At 30.6% G+C, this 11,266-nt stretch overlaps 1 protein-coding gene across 5 annotated transcripts in view; it reads right to left on the bottom strand.

Moving 5' to 3' along the window:
• Positions 1-301: 301 nt before the first annotated feature.
• The window catches only part of LOC114130867 (insulin-like growth factor 2 mRNA-binding protein 2), a 47,868-nt gene continuing 36,903 nt past the window's right edge, over positions 302-11,266 (bottom strand). For 4 of the 5 annotated variants that reach the window (XM_027995935.2, XM_027995937.2, XM_027995938.2 and 1 more), the window contains 9 exons: positions 6,162-6,329; positions 5,609-5,854; positions 5,374-5,511; positions 5,158-5,274; positions 4,962-5,097; positions 4,706-4,882; positions 4,402-4,623; positions 3,774-4,022; positions 302-3,694 (listed from right to left, as the gene is read on the bottom strand). In XM_027995935.2, coding sequence (XP_027851736.2) covers positions 3,593-3,694; positions 3,774-4,022; positions 4,402-4,623; positions 4,706-4,882; positions 4,962-5,097; positions 5,158-5,274; positions 5,374-5,511; positions 5,609-5,854; positions 6,162-6,329 — 1,555 coding nt within the window. In that variant the 3' untranslated portion in view covers positions 302-3,592. The remainder of the gene's footprint in view (positions 3,695-3,773; positions 4,023-4,401; positions 4,624-4,705; positions 4,883-4,961; positions 5,098-5,157; positions 5,275-5,373; positions 5,512-5,608; positions 5,855-6,161; positions 6,330-11,266) is intronic. The other variant, XM_027995936.2, reaches the window with a different exon arrangement.

The following is an 11,266-nucleotide window of genomic DNA, read 5'->3' as shown; positions in this document are numbered from 1 at the left end:
GTTTTATTTAATGATTTTAGCATTTCCAACTAATGTAACTCTGGTCTCTGGAAAAACACTAATAAGTACTTGGAATGGAAAGCATTACATTCTTAGCATCAAATGGAAAATGATTTAAAGTTAATCTTATTTATTATTCTAAATTACATTTTTTTTTCTAATTAAGTAATAACATTGTTAGTAAAAATCTATGTGTAGTTACCATAAACCTTAGACAATGCTAAGTACACATGAGAGAGGAATAGAGATATAGAGGGATCTAGGGTATTTGGATAGCATAAAGCTATAATAATAACAACAATTAGACAAACAAATATATAATATAATATATATATATTATACATATACATACATACATACATACATATATACGATTATTATTTTATTTTTTAAAATTTTTTATAACTAGAATAATTTAATTTTTTTCCCATGGTAGAAAAAGGAGACTGTAACACAGCGTTCACAAACACTGGACACTTAAACACATATTAATAAAATGCACGTTTGTATACAAAACAAATAACAGCGCGCGAAACGTCGTCAAAATTAAACAAGAACAAGATAACCGAATACATAATAATATCTCCGACACATATATATATAATAATAATAATTCATACAAAATGCAACGTACGTAAATAATTATCTTAGTCCTGACTGCATGCATACACAGATATTATAATTCTATTACAAACGATACATTGGATTCATTGGAAAAAATGCACTCAACGGCTGATGGACAGATTGTGGAAAAAAAAACTGCATATCTTATCGCCTAACATCACTCCCCCCAATAATAAAAAATATCAAAATAATATATACTCCTGTTGTGTCCGGGTGAGGCTGTCGTGGTTTTTTTCCCTGCGTTTTACTTAGCTCTTTCTCGGTCTTAATTTATTTTTTGTTTAAATATTATATATATTTCTTATTTTTATTTAAATTTTTTTACAGTCGGCTTACCTACCAGTGGTGTTATGGAAATATAGTTTATAAATCATTATTTATATTTTAATTATTATTATTCGTTTATTTAATTTTTTTACTAACCCTTTCACCAAACTATTCTATGATAAGTTTTGAAATAAAAAATTTAATTTTTTTAAGAAAAAATATAAAGCGTACAATTATTCTATAAATATTATAATGCTAATTTATGTGTTATTTTATTTACGGCTTATGGGTGATCTAAATACATACAAAAACATATTATTTTTTTTCTTGTTTTTTAATTTTTATCTAATGACTTGAACGCCTCAAAATGTGTTAGAACCCGAAATTATTCAAACAGAACTTTATGGAACAACCGATTATACATACAATCAACATGTGTAGTTTAAATTATACATTATCGTTGTTTTAAAGAGAACCAAGTGTTATATTTTGTGTAAAAAGTATTTTTCTTTAAATTAAAATTAAAATCGACAAGTACATGGGTAAAATATTAAACAATTGGGTTTTCTTGTCATGAGCTTGTATTAGTTTTTTCTTATGTAATTCTAATTAAACAACTATTACAAGCTATAAAAATAAATATTAGACATTTATAAAAAAAAAATTTCGTCTATGCGTTCATGTCATAAATACAGTGATTATTTTGTCCAAGAAAAAAATAAAGCCCAAAAATGAGATTATTAACTATAAAAATGAAGCACTCAAAGATATAATAATAATAAGAAGAATAAAAACTAAAGACAAGCACAATAAAGTTATTTTCATTATTATCTTGTAATATAAATTTTTGGTTAAATGTAAAATAAATATGACGTTATTTTCACAATTTTAAATAGCCAAAAAAAAAAAAATTAAAATAATATATGGTTTATATTATAGTTCTAAAATACACATAAATATTGAATAATCCATAATTTTTTTTTTTGTTTTTTCTTTAAGTTGTAAAACGTGTATAATTATTGTAAATAGGGATTGGTGGATATTCAGCAGTAGTAAATAAAACCCCATTTACGTTTTTGTACAATTAATATAAAATGTGTTATCATATCAATCAGCCGTTTTAATTTCTACTATAACTAATATACATTTGTTGATATATAATATGACAACATCGGTAATGGTTCAAGATACAAACGGCCGTCTGTACGGTTGATTTAACTACTATTACAAATACAAAATGAATGTATAATTATTATAAATTTAAAACAAAAAAATAGATACGGGAGGAAATATGCTCACGAATCTACAGATACCTATTCTATAATAGTAATAATAATGTTTAATAATCAATTAACTTTCAATTATTCTGTATAATTTTTTTTTGTTTTTTATTACATATTCAAATGCCCATGAAGTTGCTTTAATAATAATAATTAGTGTTTCACGACATTTTTATAACCGAATAAATTCAAATTTTAAGTCAATAATTGTTTATATTTCCCCCAGTAACCGAGCTATGTATAATGAATCTTTGGTTAAGCGCTTCGTAAAGCTTGGGGTTGCTTGGTCAGAGCGTTCTTGTTCTAAATATATATCATTAAATTTAAGTATAACAATAAAACTGTATATAAACTATTGTGTAGAGTATAAAATACAAAAAAATATTCTATTGATGTGAATCACAATGTTTTAAGTCACAGACAGTTATTTTGAATTATAATTTTATAATTATATAATGCCCATAATAAATTGAGTATGTGTTGATTATTAAGTATGTAAGTCTAGAACAAGATGCTGGAGACAAAATTGTTAAATGTCAACAATATATATTTTTTATATTATTATTTATAATTAAATATAGTATAACAATTATGTTATGGACTAGACCTCCTACTAGTCCATTTAGAAATGCTACTGTGGCATTGTTTAATTTATGTAAGTGGGGGATGGATGGATTATCGCTAAATTTGTAGCCAGGTCAATTTTTCAACCTAGTAAAAGAGCAAAAAAAAAAAAAGGTAATAATAGATTGCGTTTTGTTTTTGTGGGAGAAGATGTTATTTAGAAATAGCAAAAAATGTTTTAATTTGTTTTTAATTTTGAGGGGTGTTGTAACTTAATTTGAAATTTTGTATCTCCATTTTCTATGTAACCCTCCTGGGAAGGGAGTGCTACATCCTACCATAGTTATTTTTTTTTTTTTTTATAAAATTTTTATAAATATATAAATATATATATAATATATACTTTTTAAATATAAAAAAAAATTAACAAAAAAAAATTAATAAATTAAAAATTAAATAACTTTTAACAATTTATCAAAAATAAATTTAAGGAAAAAAAGGTATTTTTTTTTCAAAATTTTGTCTCCCTCTTTTTAATTAAAAAAAAAAAATCCCTAACTTTAATCATGTATAAAAAGAGCCGATTGTGAAAGGTAGATAGAGGCAAAAATCGTCTCTGTCTATACCCTAACAATCGTTTGTACTCTTGGTCACGCAATCAGTCACATCCCCTCCTTTGACCTATAAGGTCAACAGTAGCTCTTAATTTGTTGTGAGGAAAGACAGCCATTAGTTCCTATAGCAAATAAACCGACAAAAATAATGTATCATGCTAATATCATTATTTATAATGTAAAAATATTTAACGTCGGTGGAGGAGATATATTTGCTAGGAACTAATGGTAACTGTCATCGACTCACTGTTGTGGTGTTTCTGTGGGTCTGCTGTTGCGTTGTTGTGGACGTGGCACCGGATTTGCTCCAGATGCAACCATTGAACGAATTCTTCTTTGAGCCGACTAAAAATTAAATTGTAAGCATATTTAATATTTATTAAATAAATGAATTAATTATTCAAAATATAAATATGTTATTTACTTGCGTAGCCAAAAAGTGGCCAATAATGTGTACAGTAGTAGTATCTTCTGTACCATCAGTTGATCCTTGTGTTGGCAGTTTAATTATGGATCCAGTTACTCTTTGTAATTCTCTAACATTTGATCCTCCACGACCTATTATGCGACCAACTTGGCTACTAGGCACCAATATTTCTACCGTCAATCTAACTTCTTCATTATTTGGGACAAAACCTTCATCTCGCAATTTGTCAAATATCATACCTTGAGCCTAAACAAGAGCAACAATTAATTATTTGAAATGAAATGTAGTGTATTATAGGTAATTATTAAGACTACAAAGTTGATGACACAAAAAAAACCCAAAAAAATAATAATCTATACATAAAAAAAAAAAGAAATATGACCTCAATATGTTGTAAATGTAAAATTCAACATTAATATCAATAAATTATAAAAAGAAAAAAGTTGTCAATTTTTTTTATATTTGTAAAAATAATAAAATAAAAATGGTTATAATTAGATTCTATAGTATTAAAAATACATTTTTAGTTAAGAAAGCATCAACTAAGAGCTTCAAAAAAAAAAAAAAATGATCCATCAAGCCTCAAGATAGTAATTTATCATGATAAAAATATTTTATATTATACCTTCCACTGAGAATCAGCTGTACCAACAATTGTCACTTTTCGGCTAGCTTGCTGTGCGCTGTTTGCGTCACCTGCACTACCAGTTGCTCCTTGTTTTTCATTTTCTGTGGATGCAACTTTGACTGAAGCGCCACTAAATCTAATCATACTACGGATATTAGAACCCTTAGTACCAATTATAGCACCAACGGCACTGTTTGGAATAAACAAAAATGCTGTTTCCTAAAATTAAATAATATTTACATGAGTTAAATAAAAATAAATCAAGTGTTATAAACGTATTTAAAATAATTTATAGGTGTACCTGAACATCTGCAGCCAAAGCTGGATTAATTGGTGGAATGGTAGATGGATACATGGGAGGATATGGTGCTGGTGCAAATTGTTGATAACTAGTTGGACCACCGCGGCCTGGATAAGTTATACCTGTTGCTGACATCATTGCCATTGGATGAAGTCCAGGGAACATAACAGTTTGAGGCTAAACATAAGTACGCAAATATAATATACAGTAAATTTAACCATACTAATATTTAAATAATAGAATAGTAAATACTTACAGCCATAGATTGTAGATCGTTTTCAAAACTTTGTCTGAGCTTAGCGCTAATTTGAGCTTCTGCTTTAGACATATTCTCTATTGAGCCTTTGACAGTAATTATTCTTTCGTAGTTGAAGCTGTTGATGTCATTTATGCTATAATTATTTTGAATTGTTGATTACTATCTAATTAACATGTTTGTACTTTTTACTTACCTAGATACAGTAATTTTTGTTTCAGTCTCAGACATAATTCTCTTGATCGTATTACCCTCCTTTCCGATTATTCTACCAATCAGATTATTATGAGCCAAGATCTTCAGTATCACATCGCTAAAAAAATTAATTAAAAAATCCATATTAGTTTATAAATGTGTAACACATTATTTCTTGAATTTTATACAAAGAATTATTCATAACAATTATAACTACCTTTTATTAGTGTTTGTCGCTTCTTGTTGCATGACCTCCAAAATTTTACGACATGCATTAGTGCAATTCTCTGGATTACCATAGATGGTTATAGCTTTTTCCAAAGATCCAACATTATCTTTCCTATGAACATCGACCCTAGAACATAAATTAATATTGTTATTAACTGATTTACTTAGACAACTTTATATTTTAAATTAGGTAATAAAATAATACTTAATAACATATATTTTACCTGGCTCTTGTCTGTTGTGTTATTTGTCGGATTGTAGAACCACCACGGCCAATGATTGCACCAACCATATCGCTATGCACAAGTATACGTAACGGGAACTCTGTTTGTCTATTTCCAATAGTAGGAGTGGCCCCAGGAGCACCATAGGTCCTTTGTCTTATCGCACTACGATTTCTCCTTTCCATGGCTGGTTCAACTTTAACTTGGCAACCCTCAAGCTCTAAACCTGGCAAATTGGCTAATGCGCTATAAAAATAAAAAATACACTTAATTAGTACCTAGATATAAAATGACTATGTATTATACCAAATGACACATTTGAAATTGGAAATTAGAATACCTAGTTTAATAATTGTACAATTCTATAACATTCCACAATCATGTCATAATCATTATAAAAACAAAATTTACGATCGATATCATATTATAAAATAGAAATCAAAAAGGCAAAAAATATGAAATATCGAGGAGACTACTCCAAGTCCCAAGCCCAACGTTTCTGGACAGTACACGATGATATGGTAAGATGGGTAGTAATAATTTGTATGCTCACTTGTGTGCTTGTTCGGTGGATTCGAATGTGATCTGTATGACCTGTGTAGGTCCATCGCGTTGACTGAGCTTCTCGATGTCTTTGACCTGACCAAACTGCAGGAGTATCTGATCCAACTGTTCGAATCGAACGGTGCTGGGCACGTTACTGATTACGATCTTGTTAGCACTGTAACGAGAAAAAACACAAGACTGAAGATTATTGAGTGCCGGAACGAGTAAACTGGAAGGTGGTGGATCACGTGTGTCCGCCGGGGTGTATATCACAACGTGTTGTGAAATCGTGTCTAGGGCGCGGGAGGTTGACGAACGACGGTGAAGCAAAAAACGTCGAACATGTACCGAAAATAATGGTCGACATTGTTGCGAAACGACGTCCTCCACCGCCGCCGCCGCCGCTATCACAACGACTTGGCGCAGTACTACACCTCCTTAATCAGTAATTCATCAGTCCTACCCTACACCGCCCTTACAGTGTGACGGTTTCTGAGTTTTTTTATCAACTACCGTCCCGCACGAAATTAGACATTGTCACATTGACTCTAGGTCGTTGACCGTTGTGCATCCGTGTTACACTTTTATTATTGTTTATTTAATAGCGTTGTTGTTCAATAATCGTTATTACTAATAAATAGGTATAGATACTGACTAGTGTACTACAAGTCTACAACTGACAGTTTTACTACTGCTATATTCGCATTGTACATTTATACACATTATACGGTTATCGTCGTCATAATGTATGATGATATTATTGTTATTATTATTTGTGTATAAAAATATCATAAAACGACAAAGTGTGCGTGTGTGGTATGTGTATTCGGTCGTATTTTTGTGTAGGCGTACGCTACTGTGTTAGCGTTATCGTCATAGAGTTTTCGATTTCGCAAGCGTCGGCGCCCGACAGGCCGACGGAAGAGACGAAAAACGAATTACAGGGCGGAGGGAGTGTAGGTGGCGGCGCCGCGAATGCGGTCCGACAGTGTTGCCACGTCGTCGCCGTCGCAGGCACTCGGCGTTTACAGCCAGCCATAAGTACACGTTGCCGGTGTTTTTTATTTTTACGTAACCCACAGCGCCGGACATGGATCCGCAGTGCCCAACAGTGTGGCCGGCGACCGCCGATTCCAGAACGCTCCCGTTGGCCGTTATCCATCAATCGTAAATACTAAATAATAATAATGCTGTTTCGTACCATCGTTGTTAATGGCATTACCGTGATTCGCGGGGTATAATAAATTAAGTTAAATAAGGATACTAACGAGATTAACGAAACGAAAAGTAATTGACGTAGAAGAATTTAATAGCCCCCTCCGAGTGTGGCGGATCGAATCGATCCACGGACGAAATAATATTATAATATGATCGTGGTAGTAGTAGACAGCTGGTACTACTTTTAGGACAGAGCACGGTTTTGTTTGTACGCCGGCAGTGGTGTGTACCGTGTAGATACCATGTTAGCGGTATACTATGTTTGTGGCAGCCCCGGTATGGCGGTATCAGATGTCGAAAACCCTACCCAACATAAACCGCCGTCCTTCCTTCAGTAGGTACTTCCGTCAGTTTACACAAGTTTGTTGTATATAACGAGCGGGACATACGACTGTACAATTTTGGTCAGACAAAAATGAGAAATTAGAACGATCGTTGTGAAAGACGAGTCCCTGTCTCATGTTCATCCGTAATAACGCATTTATAAGGAAAATTCAACGGATTAGCAAATCCGCTATACAAGCAACACAGTAATCCACCCACAGATCGAAGAAAATTCTACTTACCGATTTACAAAAATAATTGTTACGATAATTGGACAATGGACATACATAAACATGCTCGTATGAGTGCGGAGGCGTAGGAGGAACGAAATTATTTTAAACGACTGCTTCATAGTTAATTAAATACCTTTCAACGAAGACGCAGACAGTTTACATCTCTAATTCTTAACGAGACAGATTAGTAGACAGAGAAAGAGAGTGATACGACGAGTAAATAAAAAATTATATAACGTAGCGCTTAGGTCGTATGATGACTCACTCCTTACCCAGGACGATATCCTTAGATATATAAAATAGGTATATCTTAGACTATTACAAATCTTTTACGTCTCAGTATGTCACCGAAACAGTGTGAAAAAAGTGCATGATATGTTGTTATAACGCAATTAGATAGTAATCAGACTACCCCAGTAGAAATTATTAAATACAGATATGTGTGTGTGAGTAGTGTTTTGCACATTACTCACGCTCAAATACAAGACTACCAATTCATAGCGGAATTAAAGCTATGGTTTTTTAAATAATGTATTCCAATCCCCCCCATTTAAACACTAAATATATATGTAAGATCAAATCGAAAATCCGATCAAACCCACTATAAACGACCATCGAATTTAACGATGTCAGTAACTAAGTGTCGCGTAGTAAGGCTTTTTTAAACATATATTTTTTCTTGTACATTCTCCTTGATTATTCATAAAACATGTTTAATTCTATCAACGAGAAATAAACAATAACACCTATAGTTTTTCTATATGAAATATGATGATTATAACTACATTAATCTTATATTCTTATACATTAAAATAAAACATATTTTTTATGTTTCTTGAAAAAATGTATACGAGTACACGACTTTTCACCAAATTATAAGTAGTTTAATCGACGGATTTGAAAAACTTTAAGTCATAAAACTTTTTAATAAATCGCCCTAACCATATTTTAATGAAGGTAATTATAGATTTGTAATAATGTAATTAAGTTTTTGTCCTCTCTATATAAAAGAAGAGTTATTAATTCAGCAGATATTAAAAATATATTATTGATGTAGAAAACTGTACATATTAGATAATATAGACTTACTATAGTACTCAAGGTATATATTACATATTATATAGAGTATAGACTATAAAATCAAAACAATTATTAGCCTCATACCGAAACATTACACCAGAACATATTATAAGGTATACCAATAACACTTTATTTTCAAATGACAAAATACATTGATAATACCTAATACCGTAAGAAAAAGATAAACAAACAATTACAGTTGCAGGCGAGGAATGAAACTCCAAGTAACAATATAATCTTTTAACTATATTGTCTGGCAAAATAGCACATATCCAGTCAATAAATGAAGAAATTGTAATATTTCGCACTACTCCTATGAATCACACAGAAACCGTCGCTACGAACGTCGTCTAACAATTGGACTGGTTTACTCTAGTGACTTATACACCAAGAGTAGTAAGATAGGGTGGCGCTACCGAATCAACGAAGTCTGATTTTTAATTGATATTAAAAATTCATAGGAATTTGAGATCTACAAGAAAAATTAATACTCTCATCTCGAAACGAATTAAATACTTATTATAATTAATTTATGATTTTGATCACGTTCATAAGTAATTCTCGTAAAGTTGTATTATCTGATCAATGAATTTTGATTTTGTATAGGTAATATGTTAAATCACTTTAAACTTTATAAATTGACAATACATCGCAGCTATACGTTGACCACTCATTGATTATATTTATTATTAATTATTATACAATATTATTATTGTGTCGAATCAAATTATGAAATTCAAAAGACGTAGGGCTGGAGCTACATGTTTACCCAAGTTACCCTTCACCCCATCACGCACACACATACATATTATTCAATCGTTGTGGATTTGACGTTCGCAATAAATAATAATATAAAAAATCGAGAAGTGTATACAAACTATAAAAAAAAATATCGATCTATACCTACATATCGTATTATTATATGTTGGCGCGTTCAATTTCGGAGGCATATTATATTATGATGCTCAAACTTATAATATATACAACATAATAACGTCATTATAATTGTATAGCTATAAATACATAATATTATGTAATAAGTTGTGTCAAAACGTGTTATTATATATAAAATTCACAATACTGAACAAAAATTCATAATCCATTTATCCCATTCAACACTGCATCACACGAGAATACGCGTAGGTAAGGCATTAAATATATGGGTATGCTAAACCGCCATTTTGCGACTCGTTTATCAATGATAAAATAAACGCGGCAACTTCGTAATTCCATAATATTATATATGTGATAAATGAGTCGTAAAATGGTGGCTTAGCATACCTATTATCTATAGTGCCCTAGCGTAGGTAACTGTCACCTAAATAGTTGATATCAATACATTTATAATGCGTTTAATATGTGCCTAGGAAAATACACTATTTTAATTTGATTCGTTATAATTATTTTTATTCGTTTTGAAATGATAATATCACCACCACCCGTTAGCAAAAAAACTGCCAAAAACCTTCATCACGAATATGCGAAAGCGTTTTTACGAAATATTATTAGGTGTAGGACGATTTGTATGTTAATATACTCGTATTATGTTTCATGTTCAAAAGCATTAAAAACAAAATATTATTGGTTCAAATTTTATCTGGACTGGATATTAAAAAAATCCTAATGATTATTTATTATTTATACAATATCAGATTTGTACTGAACAATAAAAATATATCGTGTTCCCTGTATCCATTATAAATAAATTATTCAAATATTCAATATTTGTTCTATTTATTCACATAATTGCTCGCATAATTGTTAATACCTAATTAAAATGTACTAAAACGTATAATTCGCTATAATTTTTGTTTTTACTGCGTACAAACAAATACAACTAATATTTATTAATTTTTTTTAATATGAACTATATTTGTCAGCTCAATACTAGAGATAATATAATATAATAAATGCAAGTAAATGTTAATGTCATGAAGCCAAAAATAGTTTGAAATAAGAAGTATGATTTGAAATGTTTGTCATAGTCTATAATATATGGCTGTATAGAATTTACGGGAGGAAACGTCCTTATATATACGCGCCGATGAGTTCATAAGCTTCATCGTATATCAAATTTCAATAGCTCTTCAACAAAATAGCTTATTTATAAAAGCTCTCGAAATCTCTATTTAATAATAAACGCAAGCCATATGCATATTGTTATATAATTCAAGTATCTGTGCGTTTCTAACAAAAACGCAGTCATTAAAAAGTTGCAGAAGTTACGCCCATAATGATTTAAGGGTAATATTTATTT

The sequence above is a fragment of the Aphis gossypii genome, chromosome 2 (genome assembly GCF_020184175.1).
Source record: "Aphis gossypii isolate Hap1 chromosome 2, ASM2018417v2, whole genome shotgun sequence".
Taxonomy (NCBI): Eukaryota; Metazoa; Arthropoda; class Insecta; order Hemiptera; family Aphididae; genus Aphis; species Aphis gossypii.
The sequence above is the reverse complement of the archived record's forward strand: the minus strand, read 5'-3'. Positions and strand labels throughout refer to the sequence as shown.